We start from the raw sequence: 19885 nt of genomic DNA on the forward strand, positions 1-19885 counted from the left end.
TTTTGTTATTTTTAACCACTGTGGATCAGTTCACTGGTTTATTCCCGCATTTTTAGTTTGCAAACAATGTAGCAGTTTGAAATGTTAACGTAACTTAGCTGTAGCTTTGTTTGCACGCAGCTAGCTAAATATTTATAAACATTTTATGTCATGTTATGTTGGATGCTTGTTTTTGTTGCAATTTATTTGGACAGTTTATTCATAAGTTGATAAACACACTTTTTTTTACTTTGCACTTGTAGCTCAGAGATACATTTGTTGAGGTTGTAAAAAAAATCAATAATCAAACATTATTCTTCTCCATGGGCTATTATTGTGATTGTTTGTTCATAACATGTCAAGAAATTGAGAAAAATATCAGTTTACAAAGTTGTGTAAAACAGGTAGGCTATCATCAATATTTCTTTTTTTGCTTCAGAAATGTCTAAAACAATTATTGAACTATAAACTATTTACTATGAACATTTTATTAACTATATGGCAGATAACAATAGAAATGATTTTTTTAGAGGATAGAGGAATTTATCAATTAGTTTATTGAGCAAGAAATTGACAGATGAATCAACAATTTAATCATTAAAGTTACAGTTGGTGCTACAATTGTAGCTCTACAGTGTATATTTACCTACTTTTCTTGTTTTACCAATAATCTATTATCTTAATTAACTGTAATCTTTCTCTGATTGTGTCTGGTTCTTGTTTTGTATCAAACAGAAACTGTTTAGTGTGATCTTCAAAGACACCGTTTCATGCCAAACAGTCTCTTATCAACTCCCTGTGTTTCCCTCCCCTCCAGGTCGCCTTGAGGAGGCAGCAGGCTCAGGAAGAGGAGCTTGGGATTTGTAGTCCGGTGACTCTGTCGGGCCCTGAGGTGCTGCTGAAGAACGAAGCCGGGGCCGACTGCCTGTTCTCGGTGGACGGACGATCCCTGACGCCCACCAGCATCTCCAGTTCTGCCGTTGCAGGTGAAGTATCCTCCACCGCTGTTATCCACAACTTCTGCTGCCGCGCCACTTAACTGAGAGTCACTGTGTCCAAACAACAACGGCTCTGGAAAAAGTTTGGAAAGATATGGTAATATCAAAATATTACTAAATATAAAGTAGTCAGCATCTATCACTGTACAATCACATGGAAAAACACACAGTGAATGAGCAGGAAGTGATACTCTCTATATGGGTGTGTGCAACTCAGTAGTCCATTGTAATTTAACCCCCCCTAATCATTTAAAATGTCAATGGCCTAGCTATATATGATAGATTAGGTGTTGGTTTAAGGTTCAGTTTTGATAAACAAGCGATGGTAGATTAAATAAACCTACAAATATAAGATATCACTCACAAACCACACACTTGTATTGATGCCTTAGTAATAACAACCACACAGGTGATATGTGAGTATCTAAGTAGTTCAACACAAATAAAAACAACGACATTGAAGCCTTTGAAGTCATTAATACAGACCTGACATATAGTCAGTTAAAGAAACCCTGAGCCCTTATAAATGAGAAGAGAAGACACAATGTATATAATGTCCAGTGTTTTCAGTGTGATGAATGAATTGATGTGTATACACATTTTCATTCATTTTTGCAGCATCCTTTAAAAATGTGTGCCTATTTTGGAAAAACAGAACAATTTACAACATGTTAACCCTTTTAATGGCACAAATTTTGTTATATTCATGCATTTTACAGATTTTTTCCTAAACTACATGTACCAAAATCTATAAAATTGACTTATCAGAAAGTTCAATGACTGTTTAAAAAAAAAAAAGAAAAAAGGCACACACCGCTCAATCACTTATTTTGTATGTTGTACATCATTTTAGTCACTCTTTCGAAGGCACCATCAGTCAGATACATTTTCATGGGAAAATTAATAAAAAATAAATCTTGAGTCAATGGATGACAGCAGCATAAAAGGGCACTGTTGCTTTCCTCCTTGTCATGTGGAGGCACACAGAGATCCCGCGTTCCTTCTTGGCCTGATAGCAAAAAAAATTTAGGAGGTTTTGAATAAGACGGCGGTCAAGGCCACTCGCCTTTGTGTCCGTGCGTCGATACCGTGAACTTGGCTTAGCAACACACAGAGAGAGAAATACCGGCATGGAAAAATAAAAAAAGGAGTCGAGCACACTGTGATTCACTGGTGACAAGAATGAGAACGAGGGACAACACATGTCATTATCTTTGGCCAATTTTTTGGGTGGTTCACAGTGTTTTCATTGTGTTCGCCCCCCAAAAAGATCAGTGTCTGCCTGAGAAGAATGTGGCCTTGTTGATAAGGAAAGTACAAGCAGATAATGAATGAGTAGTGATGACATGATGGTTTTTACTTGTCTTGATGGGACACAACACGTGTTAATGTGTGTTGTGATAGGTGTCAGGAAATACACATGTCACCTGCAGATGGTGCTGTTGACAGCAGTTTGATCAAGAGGTGGCATAACTAGAAAGAAAAGTGCAAAGTGCAGTTAATTAAGTGGAATAAATGTTTGTAACTTGAATAAATTAGAGTGTAACTAGTTCAAAATCCAGCCAATAACATGTTAAAACATGCCCGCATTTATTAAAACTAGGGCTGTCACAATTACTTATTTTCACAATTAATCGCGGTATTAAACGCCACAATTAATTGATCGTAAAGATTCCTAAATACCGTCACTTTCCAAAAAAAGATAATGTCGGAACTGTATTGGCAGATGTGCGCCAAAGTAAAGCTAAATGCACAGATACTGGTCCATACGTAACATTGAATTGGTAGGAATTTAAATGCTAGAGTCAGTGTCATTTGTAATAATAAAAAAAAAGATTAAAATTAACTTTAACATTTGGTATAGAACAATGACTTATATATTTCAAACACTTTGATAATTGGTCATATTTTAGTAGATACTTTGTGGAAATAATTAGTAATACTGCAAAAACTCAAAATCTTTCCAGGAATATTTGTCTTATTTCTTGTCAAAATGTCTCAATTTTAGTCAAAACTAATCTCTTTCCACTTAAAATAAGACTCATCACCTAAAAATGAACTTGTTTTTAGACAGTTTTCACTTGTTTCAAACTAATTTTCAATTGAAATAAGTAGAAAAATCTGCCAGTAAAGCAAGTTTTTTGTGTTTGTAATAAGAAAGAAAAACTTGCTCCACTATCAGATTATATCAAGTGAAAATATGCTTGAAAACAAGCTACTTTTTGAACGTGAGGAGTTTTAAAATTAAATTTGTTTTGACTAGAAATGACATTTTGACTAGAAATAAGACAATGTTCTTGGTAAGATTTTGAGTTTTTGCAGTATGCATAATAATCATGATAATCGTAGTACTGTGATTATTTCTCTGATAATAATCGTAACCACGAAAATCTGTAATCGTGACGTCCCTAATTAAAACAAAACAGAATAAAACAAAAGCCAATTCAATAACGGTATATCTTCAGCTCCATTGTCCAGATGTTACAGAATCCTGACACCCTGTCTTGTCTCGTCTCTTTTGTGCAGGTGGTCGCTCGGCGTCGTCCCCCGGCCCGGCGGCGGCGGCTGCAGCCCGGGCTCACGGCGACGGAGCGTCCGACCTGCTGATGGAAACCTCCTATTACAACTTCTACCAGCCGTCACGCTACCCGGCCTACTACAGCAACCTCTACAACTACCAGCAGTACCAGGTGACCAACCACAGCCGCACTCATTAGGCTACACTGTGTCTCAAAGCCTGTTTCCTGCAGTGAGCATGTGCACAACAACCTTCCTCCTCCTCCTCTTCCTCTTCCTCCTCTTCCTCCTCCTAACAGAAGAAGTGTAATGTGTTTATATGAGGTACCGGTATGTGTTGGACATTGTTGATACAGGTCTTGCTCCGTGTTTACCTGCATTGTGTGTGTTTATCTTGGCTCAGCACAGCAATTCATAATCTTATTTATATTCTCCTGTTACATCTAAAGTGGTTGTAAAACTACGCTGCAAATTACCCTGTTAAAGTTATTTACACATTTCTATCCTGTTTTGAGGGTATATTCTTCAATTCATTATAAATATGTCTTTATTACCTCAATTTTTCAGGAAAATCTTAAAATTAATTCAAGTAATTTGATGTAATTACCCTTGAACACTTATCACAGCCTTCTGGTTTTAAGATTTTCCTCCTGAAGTAAAATTATCTAGTTGCATGGACAGATTATTTCACCAGTAAGTAAGTAGTAAGTAATTTTCTCCTCAGATTTCTTGTATTTTAATATAAGTAACTGTTTTTGGCAGGGTTATGTTTCAGCTGTTGTAACCCTAGACCATTATGAGACCTGTGTCCATTTACTTTAGAGGTATGAATTCAAATTAAGCTTTTTATTTTGCAACTTTTCCATCTGTATTCCATAGTTAAGGTCTGAAACGATCCTCCCATTACAATAAGCATTAAAATACCAGTATATAAACAAATAATTGTAACTTTTCTTTTTTATTAATAAGGTCATCTGTCATGGCTCAGATTTAAGCATTCAGACTGATGGCTCTTAGATTGAAAGATTTAGGATTCAGTCCCACGAGTCAGAGAATAGAGAGCTGCTCTGTGTTAAAAGAGATGGATGTGGGCGCACGCTAAGTGATGTACTGGTGTCATTTGTTTTGCGTATGATCGTGCGGCGTGCGTGCGTGCGTGCTTGTCGGAGAAGGAACAAAGCTGCTTCCTGCCACAGAAAGACGAGATAAACTGCTTACAGAAGCCACGAGTCACCTCGACATGAAAAAAGGTTCACTTTCTAATCACACAACTGTCACAATGAGATGAGGAGGCCCATGTCAGTGAGTCAGAGCACATGCAGAGCTGTGTGGGTATCGCACACAAAAAACTAAACTATTGGATGGAGATCTGAAGTTTGAAGTGTCTTTCTGTGAAGCTATAAATTAAGCAAATTTTGATTTTGTGTTGAACGTATCTGACAGAAATTTCAATGGAGTCAATTGAGAACAAGTTGTGGTTGTAATATAATCTTTGCAAAACTCTTATTCTGTACTTTTATGGTTTAAAAATTAACATTCACTACAGCAAATTAATTCATCGGGGCGGCTCCTATGACGAAACCTACATGCTCCCTAAAAATCATCATTATTTGGCTCATAAACGTCTAAACTAAATTATCTTTCTAATGAATTTAAAACTTATTTTGAAAACAATCGCAAAATGATAAGTCGCATTGACAGTAGAAGCCTGGTATTTGGACAGTTGCACATTTAAAATGTTTTTCAGGCTCTGCACTTAAAGATGCTAAGTGTTAATGGGATTTCGAACAAGCTTTTCTTGCCCAATTGAACAGAACCTGGAAGTTTCTGGTTTCATCTTAATCTCCATATCAAACTGCTGCAGTACATTCAGATTCAGATTGATTGACAGGTGTCGGAGAGAAACCTCAAACACAGTCGGGACAAATACTTCTGGTTTGTGCATATACTATATACAACACCAATTACTGCTTTGACCTCTGACTGTCTCTCCTGTCAGATATTAAATGGCAGGGTGTCCCAGTGTCCCAGAAAGATGCTCTTTTTTTTATTATTATTATCAATTAATCCACTATTTTGTCAATGAATTTAGTAAAAAAAAACAAAAGTGAAACATTCAAATCCAGTATCTAAAGTGACTGTAAAATGTGGAAAAAAAATAAATAAATTGAGAAGCTGCAGGTAAGGAAATACAAAATGTTGATAATTGACAAATAAATAAATTAGTTTTTGGTTTTAAAGAGAGATTAAATGTCGTTTATTGGCATTAGAAGTTTATTTTCTTTGCATGTGATTCATATGAACTTTTATGTCTTTGTTTTCTCCAGCGATGGATGAATGTGTCACACACTTGCAATATAACGTAGGACACATGAGGGGGGTAGTTAACACACACACACACACACACACACACACACACACACACACACACACACACACACACACACACACACACACACACACACACATACACACACACACACACACACACACACACACACATACACACACACACGGTCCTTCACTCACCCATATTCACACTGATTTATGCTTAAATGTATCTCTATTGTGTCAAATGAGATGAGCTTGTGCTTGAAGCAAATTAGATCTATAACTCTTCAGTGTTCTCCGACGAGGTGGTTTGTTTTTCTATGAAGTACGTTTATCCATCCAGCCCCCTCTAACCCTCCCACCCACCTACCCTCAGTTCCCCCCAATAGCAACATCTAGTTTTGGGGTCACTGCCTCCGCTAACCTGCCAGCGCACGGCGGAGCCTGAATTGCAAAGGTTAATGGTATTGTCTGTCGGCTGAGGAGGGGGGAGAAAACGCCACGGCTCAGCGCTCGAGGGAGAAAGTGAGCACATTAATGCTAATCAGTTAGCACTCTTTAGCATAATTTAGCCATCCTCCTCTGTGATTTATGATGTTCTCAGTGAAGTTGTCAGGTGCAGAGGGCTACGTGCGACGGTTATTCAAATTCAAAGCGACCGCTTCTTTGTTTTTTCCGCACGAGGAGCTGATTATTATTTGAAGATGGATCTCGAATACACAGATGCACAATTTAGTAACGAGAGATTCACTGTCATCAGGACTGAGAGTGATGGAACATATATATATATTTATTTTCTTTTAGAAATCAAAGGAGCTGTTTATAACCAAGCTTTTCTCTTTTGTCTCCTCTGTCTCCTTTACCTGTCCTAAACCTCCACACTTTAATGGGCTATACTCCAGTTTTAACATCCCCAGCTCAAAGTGATTATCCTTGAGTTACTCAATTTTGATTTTGTCTCTATATATTTACCGCAAAGCGCTTATCACTCTGCTTTTTTTTGTCTGCACTAGACCCCAGAGAGAGCACAGTGTGTTTCAGCTCTGCCACATCTCTTGTTATAACTTGCAGATGTTACAGATGTTGCTCTTTTGCTTCATCACAACAACAGCTGGTGGAGGTGGATTTGATATCTTTAAATGATCAAATTCTGTTATTTAGAAGGAGATTTCAACAAAACAAGAGCAGCAGATGTTTGTTTCAGTGCAGAATGCCATCCGGTGTGTTGTCTTGATTGCTGGCCAGTGTGTTGACCTTTTTTGACCTTTGGCCGCCACAATCAAATCACTTTCATGTTTGCACCATGTTTGAAGAAATTCCCACAAGGCCATTAAAGGGATAGTTCAACATTTTAGCAAATTCGGCTGCTGGGCGGAGTGATTTCAAAAGCGCAAAGTAGTTCTGAGTATTTGCTTCATGTGTCGTGATGTTACATAATAATACATGACTATTTCAGAGCGTGGTGAATGTGCAGGTCACAACTTGTCCACCAGAGCGTTTTGCAGTTGTTGGATTGTGTATTTGATGAGTTTGATGAGGGACAGGGGGCTACTGTATGTACCTTTACCTGAGCGGCTCACGTCTCTTCCCCGCGGATCTCAAAACTACATGCACCGACAATTAAAGGTAATGAACCTACTGCTATGACTATAGGGATTATCGCAATAGGAGAATTTGCCAAAATGTTGAACTATCCCTTTAAAGAGTTATTGCATCCTCAAGGCCAAAAAACATGTGTTTTGACAACTAATCTGCTCATCCTTAAACAGATTAGATCTGTTCATCCAAATTGACATGTTTAGAAACCTTTTTAGAAGTTACCTCAAGGTCACAGATCAGTTGAGTCCCAATGAACGCATGTGCCAAATTTGAAGAGATATTGTGTTGTTCAGACAACCTGGAAACAACATGCCCCTGCACTGGTAACAGCACAAATATGTTCTTGTTTTTATTCATTATTTTATTATTGTTCATGATTTATATTTTACTGCTAAATTCTTCTTGAAAAAATCCCATTTATTACTACGGCACGTTCCTAATCTGTTGCTACACTTCCTCCTTCCAGTTTTTCATTATCAATTAAGTCATTAATCACTTGATGTTTTGCCAGAAGTGTCAATTTGTGTTCTTCAGCAGCAATAAGTCAGTCAGGTAAAATATTAATTAACTGTAATCCATCAACATACGTCTCACACTGACTCTTCTCACTGCTAAAACCAGAGCTCAGAAGGAAACACAGTGGTCTTTATCAGCGTCAGTCCATCTCCCTGCTCCTCTGCTCTGCTCTGCGCTCAGCGGTGCTTGGCTGCCATGCAGGTGGATGATGATAATAATATAAGGGTGGTGCAGAGCCTCCAGACAGGAGATGGTGCCAGATAAGGAGACAGGCGTCGCTCAGGGAGGTATCAGGAAGAGCCCCCCCAGGAGGCGACCACGTTAGCCAGGGAGCTGATGCATGGACGTGTGGCATCAGACAAAAGAAAACAAATAACCTGATCCTCCGTTAGGCTTTCCACCAATCTGATCGGCTTTATCGGATCGGCCGATATTTTTTGCATTTTATGCAACTTGTGAGATCAGCGGCAACATCTTAATTCACCGATCTGATCAATGACGTCTGTTCTGGAGGTTATTCTAAGGACTGTATATGAACTGGATGGAAACACTTGTGGCCGCTGGGGGGCATCAGTTAAAATGCACGAGTCCAGATGATGTTCCTTTAATTCCTTTATTGTCGATCAAAAATGTTGAGGGTGTGAGTGTGATGGATGATTATGTGTGTGGACAACAATAATAATCCCAACAAAAAGTCTCTCTTTCTCTCAGTAGCACGCTTCCCCCAATGCCTCAGCTCAATCTGCAATTCAGTTTCAGTTTAATTTATTTGACAAGGGACAATGTACCTTCTTCAAGTCCAGCACAGTTTGGTGATTTTCTTGTTACTAATTCTAGTAACGTCTTTAAATCATGTCACTGCAGTTTCTGAGTTGGTCTCATGTCTTTCAGTCCACATGTCCATTATCTCTCATCTTTGTCTTTTCCTTTCCTTTTACCCAGTTATCTTCAGGTCATTTAAGTGTTGCCGGTGTAGCGTAGACGACGGCCTCTCAGGGTTTATCTCAGAGCTGCTGATGTGCTTTCTGATATGTTGTTTCTGCCGTGATGAAATAAGTGTAGAAACGTGTGATCCCTATCTGTCAGAAAGTGCACAGATCAGACTACTGTATGAAACACAGATTGATTCAGCTTGCGTACAAACATGGCGGTGCAAGATGGCGACACTCTCTAAAGCAAGACCCTTGCTATATTTATATATAAAAGAATAATTATAAGGCTACGAAAACAAACAAATTAAATTTTATTGCGATTATACACACTAGATTATATTCAGACCTTGCCAATTATTACAAACTGAACCTTTAATGTGCTTTAATCATGTTAGATAACTCTCACCCCACTGGTCCATATAACTATTTATCTATATGGCATCTCATAGACAGTTTAGGCAACTCACCCTGTGTGCATCTGCAAACATGACGAAACTGGTTTCATGTATTTATTTACCTTCTTTGTGAGCAACTTTCACTGAGACACTTTTGTTTGTGTGTCCTGCAAAAAAAAAAGAAAGAAAGCGTAAGCTCGGTGCACCTTCAAGACTCCAGTCCAATCTCTATTGTATTTTTCACAGCCTAATACAAGAGCTGAGTGTAGCTTAAATAACAGTTTATAAAGCTGTCGGAGAATTGATGGTGTGGACAATGCGGGTGACATATTACAGGCTGACAGAAATCAAATTCCATAAAAGTGAAATTGAAAACCCTCTGCGAGGCGGAGCTGCTGCTGAGTAGACAGCTCATTTCAAAGTTTTCAGCGGTTGGGTAGAAAAGCCAGCGCCGTGTGTTGCAGCCCCGCGATTTTCAGAACAAGTCAGGGACCTGTGAAATCAAACACCACTAATTTTCTGTCACATATTATTTTATGTCTGTATTTCTTCTTGTCACTTTATAGGTGGTTAAAGGTGTAGCCTGTGAATATCTGCGGGGCCACAGAGACACTAAGGCTGGGTTTTTATTGTGTTTGCAAATATCAAATGTAGATCAAATGTGGTATTTCTTTTTATTTATTTATTTTAGATGCTAGAGCAATTGAAAACCTCAAAGTTTCTAAAGTCAGACGCCGACTGCCGAAGTTATAACTTGTAATTTTTTGTCCATAACTGAGTTTGTTCCCGCAGAAAATAAAATGTTGCTTTTCTTGCAAACAATGAGTGATAAAAAGCCTTTGAACAGATGTATACAAAGTTTTTCATCGGCTCATCATCATGTGATTAAGCACTGAGGTAAACTGAGATGGAAAAGAGAAAATCGATTGTCAATTATCTGTATAATTGATTCAACTAATTTCAGTCTCAACGTGCAGCTGTAAAACTGGATTTTCTGCTTTTTGTTGTCACATGTGATCTTAAATGTAATATTTTCAACTAATATCAAGATAAATCAAGAAATGATTATTAGACTTAAAGGGATAGTTCAACCTTTTGGCAAATTGGCCCATTGTCATAATCCCTATAGTCATAGCAGTAGGTTTGTTACCTTTAATTGTCGGTGCAAGGTATTTTTGGAATGATGGAGCAGAGCCGTGAGCTGCTCAGAGCTACGCTACGGGAGCTCATGGGATTTCTTGGTTTCCCTCATCAAACTCGTCAAATATACAATCCAACAACTCCAAAACGCTCTGGTGGACAAGTTGTGACCTGCACATTCACCACGCTATGAGATAATAACAGAACGTTACCAGACAGAGTTGTTTTAGAGTTAATTCATGCAAAACGTCTGATGCGCGCTACCTTCAGGGACAGTTTTTCAGCAAGCCACCTCTGCATTTCTCTCTAAAACAACTCTGTCTGGTAACGTTCTGTTATTATCTCATAGCGTGGTGAATGTGCAGGTCACAACTTGTCCACCAGAGCGTTTTGGAGTTGTTGGATTGTGTATTTGATGAGTTTGATGAGATAAACCAAGAAATCCCATGAGCCTCCGTAGCGTAGCTCTGAGCAGCTCACGGCTCTGCTCCACCGTTCTAAAAATAGCTTGCACCGACAATTAAAGGTAACAAACCTACTGCTATGACTATAGGGATTATGGCAATGGGCCAATTTGCCAAAAACGTTGAACTATCCCTTGAAGAATAACCTAAACTCAGCAGGAACGGACTCTTTGGTGAATATAAGTGTTATTATGTGATAATGACTCCATTTATCTCCTGTTGTGTACGGAGCAGATGCCCTACGGCGACGGCCGCCTGTCCAGCCACAACATCTCCTCCGCCCCGTACCGCGTCCACTCCTACTACCCAGCGGCCACCTACCTGACCCAGGACCAGGGCTCCACCACCACCTTCGTGCCGCCGCTCTTCAGCCTGGAGGACAACAGCTACAACAACAGCAACAACAGCAACAACAACAACAACAATTTCTCTGAGACCATGGCAGGCTGTGAGTGATCCACAAAAACACACACACACACACACATTTGTACACACACACACACACTCGCTCTCAGGCCCCATAAAGTTTTACCCAGACTTTATCAACAGTGTGGTTAAGTACATTCAAGGGAGGGCTGCACTCAAGTCGAGAGTGCCGTAAAATTTAGAAGATGAAACGAGTCAGTGAAGCTTTTTCTTTTATTATTATTTTACTTTTACTAGACTTTTTACTCTCTACTGTACTTAAAATACACAACAGTATGTATATCGCTTGAGTTAAATTGATGTGAAGACAGAGCAAAGTTAGAAAAAGTTGTCGGTCATTAAAAATATCGCTCAGCCATTCAGCTTTAACCGTTCCTCATTACTTTCAGTGGAAGTTTAAAAAAACAAAAAACATAATGTATTTGCTTTAAATATTATCTTCTGCCAACGACGTGGTGTCTCTCGGTCCTTTTTTGGACCTTTTTTTCCATTTTTCTTTTTTGATTTGCTGATCCTTTGCTGTGTTAGAGCTAAAGGTATGGATTTCTGCAAGAAAGTTTCTTTTTTGACAAATTAAAAAAAAAATCTAATGTCAGTTACTCTTACAGGTCATTTATACACTGGTAACGCTTTTTCACCCTTTTTTCTTTGCATACATCTATTTAACCACTTCAGCTCTGCTCAAAACTACCAAATGTCCATTAATTTTTCAGAATTTTAACCCTTTAATGCCAGTTTGAAGACATGTTGCCTCTGCCTTTTAAGATAAATTGAATATTGGGGGTTGGGGCATTGCTTGTTATTAGAGTCTTGGATGTGTCAAAAATTAGCACCAACACTGATTTCATTGTATTACTATTTTTAATGTGGTGTCAGATTTTCACTCATTGGGGATCCTAGTGGCCAAAAATGGACGCATAAAATCATCATATCAATATTTTTTTCTCCTTTTTTTTTGCTCTATAAATCTCTTCAGCCACTTCAGCTCTTCTCAAAACCACCAAACATTCAATAATTTTCATAATTTTAACCTTTTAAATGCCTGTTTTGAAACGATGAATATTGGAGGAACCCACAAGGGTTAAGGTCTGATCTCTGACCACGCAGCCGTACATTTTCTGGCGCTGCGATCTCAGCTGAGCGTGGCTGCCGACTGTGGTTACCTGGATTACTGCCTGCCTCAGAAACTGTGAATGTGGGTAAATCAGATTGTGTGTGTGTTGTGTAATAGGTGCACGGGGAAGTATTTGTGGAACTTGAGTGCATGTAAGTGCACGATGAGAGAGAGAGATAAGAGGGGAAGATGCAGCTCAGTGCAGTGGGAGAGACAGAGAGAGGAGTCTTTTTGCTTCATTTTCTTTTGTTTAATAGCACTTTGGGAAGGATAAATATATTTTAAATTGCAGTTTTGTGAGAAATATTTTGTACAAGCCACTCATGGTGTCGCCCCATTTCCAAAATGACGTCAGTAACAAACTACAGATGGATTTGCTTAAAAAAAAGACGTTCTGTACAAGTTTTGTTCTGCAGTTGCGATCAAACGAGGCACATCACAAATCAGTTTGCATGTTGTAAGTCGGACTGAAACAGACCCCAGATCAGCAGTGAGTGAATTATAGAGTTGAAAAAGTCTGCAGGCGTTGCTCATCACTTTGTCTGTGCAGCTGCTGTGGTGTAAAGTCACTGCTCTTTCTGCAAGAGTTTCTTAATTTGCTTATATGCAAGATGAAATTTTAAGATTTCAGTTTTTATTAATGACCTTTGCAACGTAATTTATTTACCTTTTGGTTGTTAGGTGTTTTATGTGCATAGAATAAAAGAAACATGAGTTAAAAACACAGTTTAACATAGAACAAACACACAAATAAATACAGTATAGTGCATATAATACAAAATGAGGACATTATTTACTAAAAAACAACATAGACTTTTAAATCTCAGCCCCATGTGAGACAACTTGCAGCAGTTTCTTCGCTTATATTTGAGGTGTGCTTTCCCTGTGGTACACCTGTCACACGTACATAGGTGTGCAGAGATACTTTTCAGCTGTTTTAAGTGATAAATAAATAGAATCGAGCTTTATTTTTCTTCTAATTAACCAGTTTTCTATCTGGTTGTGGTCATCTACATTTACAGAGGGCAGGACTTCTAACGTTTAATTCAGCTAATTTGCCGTTATTTAACAATACATTAACAAAATATTAACAAATTACTTCAAGAAAAACTCAAATCACAGCTTTATTGGTCTTTTATTAACTACAACATTTGCTGCTCCAGCACCACCCAGCCCCCACTTTTGTTTTTAACGCCAGCGATAAAAAGAAGATAAGACGTCATTTTCTTTTCAGGAATTAAAAGACAGACAAAGTAGTTTTGCTTTTTCCACAACAAAATCGTATTGTTCATTATAACTCAATTATAGAGGACATAGGGGAAGAGCGTCATTAGCACAACGTCAACATCCTTCTTTTTTGGTGCAACAAACCGCCGACACCGCCAGCATCTCAGCCCTGTAAAGACCCCCGCATCTCTCCCTCGTCCCTGTGTTTTTGTTTATGACTTTCACCTGTCCCCTTCCTGTGAGGGTCCCATGTCGGCCCCCTGCCGTCCCCCGCCATGCTCCATTACAGGACAACAACAGCTCTCGGCGGGTGGTCCCGTCCCACATTTGGTGGTGACACAGACTCCTGCAGCAGAGAAACAAACCACCCTCAACCCCACCCTGATGTAGTGGTTTTCAGCCTTTTTTTAGTGTAGTGTTGTGTAGTGAGTCACCCCCCCTCCTCACAGTGAAGCAGAAACATCCATGTGCAACATCCTGCACTTTTTTAATAACTCTAAATTATAAGGAACATTATGTAACTTCTCTTGTTTTTTTGTGATCAAATGTTTATTTAACAAGAATACAAGTTACAACCAAGAAACATGACTCATTAATTGACAATAGAGACAGTACAAAATGACTGTAACAACTAAATCACAAAATAATAATAGTGATAGTGTAACCTTGCACTTCAATAAGGTGCAAGAAAAACCAAAACAAATGTGCATAAAAATGTGCATCGATTATTTCGTTCAAAAGTATGTTTTTCATTAACCAGTAATCCCCCCCATCAACAAACTGAAGTGTTCCTTTCAGCTCTGAATGAGCCGTTCATATCATTCATATCTCCATGGAGCGGGTAAGCTCGGTGCTGCTGCCATGTCGTCGTGTCGCCATGTTTTTACGTTCAGTGGCAGCGTGACGGTAGGAAACCACGGAAACTCAGCGGAGACACCGGAGCTGTCGGCTCAGGTCGAGGTGGCGTCTGTGAAAAGTCACCGTGGTAACGCAGTGAGGAGGAACGGATCGTTACACTGATGCTGCATTCACCTGCAGTCGGGCAGACGGCCGTCGCTAACAAACCAGATGTCATTTTAGTCACAGAAGTCCAGAGAAAGACGGTAAAATTTTGCCCAATTTCACGTGAATGCAGCATGAAAAATACAATTGAGTTGCTTGCGATATACAACCGCAACGCTAGATGGGAGTAATTCCTACACAATGTACCTTTAAATAAAATAATTATAAATGATGAACAACACAGGTTGAGGACAGTTTATTGTGCATTAAGACTTTGCTAATATCGACTGACAGTTCAAGTTATTATGGCAAAGTTTTTCCAAATGTATGACAGTGATTAACTCTCAGGTTATTCAGGTGATTTGGAAACGTATTGCTATTGTTCCTGTTATCAAACCTGCTGATAAAGAGCCTCTGTGGAGAAATAACCATCTTTTCTACATAATGTAAAATAGGACTAATGATCTGCAAAAAAAAAAAAAAAAAAAAATACTATTATTTTGAGTCAGAAGGGTTTTTGCATTTCACTTTCATTTAGATTTTTGCATGTTCCTTTACTTCTTTTCTACAGAAATATAGTTAATATGCAGGGGCAGTTCATTTATAGTGAATTCTGACTAGGGCTGTCAATCATTCACACATTTATGTTCAAAATGCACCTTAAAGAGATATTTTTCAAGCGTTTTTATAGTGGAAAGGAAGCTGCTATATGCAAATGTAACTTTGACTATGGCAATAGTTTTTGCATTTCGCTTTCACTTTGATTTTTGCAAGTTCCTTTCATTCTTTTCTGCAGGAATATAATATGCAGGGGTAATTCAATTATAGTGTATTCTGACAAGGGGCTGTCAATCAATTACACAATTTAAATGCGATTAATTGCAAAATAATCACACATTTCTGTTCCAAATGCACCTTAAAGAGGTATTTCTCAAGTGTTTTTATAGTTGAAAAGAAACTGCTATATGCAAATGTAACTTTGACAGTGACAATGACAAATGTACTATAGTTTTTGCATTTCACTTTCCTTCTTTTCTGCAGGAATATAGTTAATATACAGGTGTAATTCATTTATAGTGTATTCTGACTAGGGGCTGTCAATCAATTACACTATTTAATTGCGATTAATTGCAAAAAATTGACACATTTTAGTTCAAAATGCACATTAAACGGATATTTTTCAAGTGTTTAATAATGGACAAAGAAGCTGCTTTTATGAAAATGTAACTTTGACAGTGACAATGATAAATATTGCCCCAGAAACCGTGCTGCTCAGATCAAAACCTGCCGGCGCTGTCCGAGTGGTAGTCGAGGGGAAAGGTGCAGCGGCCGCTACAGAGTGACATTCCTGTGAATAATGGTTTCAGAGGTCGGAGCTGATGGAGCAGGTTCGGTGGAGGGAGATCTGTTGGCCGTGACTCAGGTTTTGATTCAGCGTTTTGTCAAAGAGCCAGTGTAAACATTTGGTTCAATCACTGCCAAACCCAGTGTGTGTGTGTGTGTGTGTGTGTTGTTTCTAAACTGCTAATAACCCTGTTACCAGAGAAGAGTAAGAGCCTCAGCGTCTAAGATGTCATGTGTGAAACACTGGAGTTTAGGTGGGTGTACAATTGTGTGTTTGTATTTAAGTTTTGAATGACTATTTCACACAGCTTCTTTTTTTTTTTTCTTTTTTTTTAGCTGAGCTGCTCTTATCCACAGTAACATGAAGCTTTATTTCCCACTGGAGCAGAAATCGTTGATTTGTTTAGTATTTAATTGAATTAAGAAGAGAAGCAGCAGAAAATTAACTTTGTTTTTTCATGGAAGATTACAAAACATTTTCAGGTTCATCCTCCTAAATACTTAAAAAATAATTGGAGATCTTTGTCTTTTTCATTATGAATGAACCAACTGATCATCTCCTGGATTAATAATAACAATAAAAGTGACGATCTTTATTTACAGTATATAGCACTTTTTTTAAAACTACATCACTGCTGGACGGAGAAATAGCAAAAAACATTTTTAAAAAGTGAAGAAAAACAGATTTGATTACGTGTTTCTTCTAAATTACAGATATTAATTGCTGTCTTGGGTCAATTGGGTCAAAAAATAAGGACGAAGGGAAAGAAGGAAGGGAAAAAGGAAGAAAAGAAGGAAGGATGGGGTTAAGATCCCCATTAGCTTTTGCAACGCAGCAGCTATTCTTCCCTGGGGTCTTTTCATTTTCTTATGTGTAATTGATTTTTTTTTTTTTAAATCATCATTAAATGTAAGAAATATTCAGTTTACTGTTACCAAACATGAGAAAACCTGCAAATATTCAAGTTCAGCCAGATGTCTTATCTACAGGCCCGTTTCCCAGCAGCAGCAGCAGCAGCAGCAGCAGCAGCAGCAGCAGCTTGTGTATTAGAGCAGTAATCTAATACACACACAGGGGGAGTGGATTTAACTTTGCCGTTTGCTTCAGTGCATCAAAATCTCCAGCCTTGAATTGTTTCGCTTTGACCAAACATGTCGTGTCCCCTCGATGGGCTCGGTGAAAGAGGAGGAGGAGGAGGAGGAGGAGGAGGAGGAAACAGTGGTGAGCTCCCCTCCTCCTCCTCCTCCTCCTCCTGCCTGGCTGCCACACAGCGCCCTGTCAGATTTATCTCCCTGCGAGGATAAGGCTAATCAGTTGGCCAAATACAGAGATCCAAATAACCTTCAGGAGTGCCACGCTGTCCTTTCTCCTTCTCTCTCTCTCCTCCTTTCCCTCCCTCTCTCCTTCTTCCCTCCCTCCCTTTTTTTCTGCAGAGCCGCCACCGCCGCCGCCGCGCTGTCTCCGCAAAATTGCCTTCTGGAGTTAGTGAGCGGGAACAGTTAAGATTTACAAACAATGATGAAGCTTGTCATGCGTCTTTCTCCATCCGTCACGGCGGGCCGGGCGGCGCCGCGGGGTAGAGCCGTGCCGGTGTTCTTCATAAAAGCCAGCTCGCTGTGAAATACGCCCCGCGGCCCGGCCGCTTTACTGCCCCGCGCTCGTCAGCAGCCGCGGGGCAGTAAATCGCCGAGCGGGGAGGGAGACAGCGCAGTCCATCAAACCTACACACCCCCAACGCACCAACACACCCCAACCCGCCTCACCCGCCCTGCCTCACTTGCCCTCCCAACATCTCACCTCACACCGCTCCTCCCCTCCTCTCCTTCCCTTCCCTTCCCTCCTCTCCTCTCCTCTCCTCATGTCCTCTCCTCTCCTCTCCCATCCTTTCTTCCCCTCCTTTCCTTTCCTTTCCTTTCCTTTCCTTTCCTTTCCTTTCCTTTCCTTTCCCACCTCCTCCTCCACTCACACGGTTTCTCAATCTCTCCTCTCCTCATGTCCTCTCCTCTCCTCTTTCTCCTCATGTCCTCTCCTCCTCTCCTCTCCTTGTGTCCTCTCCTCCTCTCCCGTCCTCATGTCCTCTCCTCTCTCCTCTCCTCTCCCCTCCTCTCTCCTCCCCTCCTCCTCTCCTCTCCTCTCCTCTCCTCTCCTCTCCTCTCCTCTCATGTCCTCTCCTCCTCTCTGTCCTCTCCCCTCTTCATCTCCTCTCCTCTCCTCTCCTCTGCTCTCCTCTCCTCTCCTCTCCTCTCCTCTCCTCTCCTCTCCTCTCCTCTCCTCTCCTCTCCTCTCCTCTCCTCTCCTCTCCCCTCCTCATGTCCTCTCCTCATCTCCTCTCCTCTCCTCTCCTCTCCTCTCCTCTGCTCTCCTCTCCTCTCCTCTCCTCTCCTCTCCTCTCCTCTCCTCTCCTCTCCTCTCCTCTCCTCTCCCCTCCTCATGTCCTCTCCTCTCCTCATCTCCTCTCCTCTCCTCTCCTCTCCTCTCCTCTCCTCTCCTCTCCTCTCCTCTCCTCTCCTCTCCTCTCCTCATGTCCTCTCCTCTCCTCTCCTCTCCTCTCCTCTCCTCTCCTCTCCTCTCCTCTCCTCTCCTCTCCTCTCCTCTCCTCTCCTCTCCTCATGTCCTCTCCTCTCCTCTCCTCTCCTCTCCTCTCCTCTCCTCTCCTCTCCTCTCCTCTCCTCTCCTCTCCTCTCCTCTCCCCTCCTCATGTCCTCTCCTCTCCTCTCCTCTCCTCTCCTCTCCTCTCCTCTCATGTCCTCTCCTCCTCTCTGTCCTCTCCCCTCTTCATCTCCTCTCCTCTCCTCTCCTCTGCTCTCCTCTCCTCTCCTCTCCTCTCCTCTCCTCTCCTCTCCTCTCCTCTCCTCTCCTCTCCTCTCCTCTCCCCTCCTCATGTCCTCTCCTCTCCTCATCTCCTCTCCTCTCCTCTCCTCTCCTCTCCTCTCCTCATGTCCTCTCCTCTCCTCTCCTCTCCTCTCCTCTCCTCATGTCCTCTCCTCTCCTCTCCTCTCCTCTCCTCTCCTCTCCTCATGTCCTCTCCTCTCCTCTCCTCTCCTCTCCTCTCCTCATGTCCTCTCCTCTCCTCTCCTCTCCTCTCCTCTCCTCTCCTCTCCTCTCCTCTCCTCTCCTCTCCTCTCCTCATGTCCTCTCCTCTCCTCTCCTCTCCTCTCCTCATGTCCTCTCCTCTGCTCTCCTCTCCTCTCCTCTGCTCTCCTCTCCTCTCCTCTCCTCTCCTCTCCTCTCCTCTCCTCTCCTCTCCCCTCCTCATGTCCTCTCCTCTCCTCTCCTCTCCTCTCCTCTCCTCTCCTCTCCTCTCCTCTCCTCTCCTCTCCTCTCCTCTCCTCTCCTGTCCCCTCCTCCTCTCCTCTCATGTCCTCTCCTCTCCTCTCCTCTCCTCTCCTCTCCTCTCCTCTCCTCTCCTCTCCTCTCCTCTCCTCTCCCCTCCTCATGTCCTCTCCTCTCCTCTCCTCTCCTCTCATGTCCTCTCCTCCTCTCTGTCCTCTCCCCTCTTCATCTCCTCTCCTCTCCTCTCCTCTGCTCTCCTCTCCTCTCCTCTCCTCTCCTCTCCTCTCCTCTCCTCTCCTCTCCTCTCCTCTCCCCTCCTCATGTCCTCTCCTCTCCTCATCCCCTCTCCTCTCCTCTCCTCTCCTCTCCTCTCCTCTCCTCTCCTCTCCTCTCCTCATGTCCTCTCCTCTCCTCTCCTCTCCTCTCCTCTCCTCTCCTCTCCTCTCCTCTCCTCTCCTCTCCTCTCCTCTCCTCTCCTCTCCTCATGTCCTCTCCTCTCCTCTCCTCTCCTCTCCTCTCCTCTCCTCTCCTCTCCTCATGTCCTCTCCTCTCCTCTCCTCTCCTCTCCTCTCCTCTCCTCTCCTCTCCTCTCCTCTCCTCTCCTCTCCTCTCCTCTCCTCATGTCCT

The 19885-nt window shown here is 41.3% G+C and overlaps 1 protein-coding gene across 1 annotated transcript in view; it reads left to right on the forward strand.

Moving 5' to 3' along the window:
* dmrt1 (doublesex and mab-3 related transcription factor 1) overlaps positions 1-19885 on the forward strand; it is a gene marked incomplete at both ends in the record, with an annotated part of 34860 nt that overhangs the window by 541 nt on the left and 14434 nt on the right. Inside the window, 3 exons of the mRNA XM_083979844.1 lie at positions 797-965; positions 3504-3667; positions 11106-11319. Coding sequence (XP_083835970.1) covers positions 797-965; positions 3504-3667; positions 11106-11319 — 547 coding nt within the window. The remainder of the gene's footprint in view (positions 1-796; positions 966-3503; positions 3668-11105; positions 11320-19885) is intronic.

Source organism: Trachurus trachurus (assembly GCF_905171665.1).
Source record: "Trachurus trachurus genome assembly, chromosome: 9".
Taxonomy (NCBI): domain Eukaryota; kingdom Metazoa; phylum Chordata; class Actinopteri; order Carangiformes; family Carangidae; genus Trachurus; species Trachurus trachurus.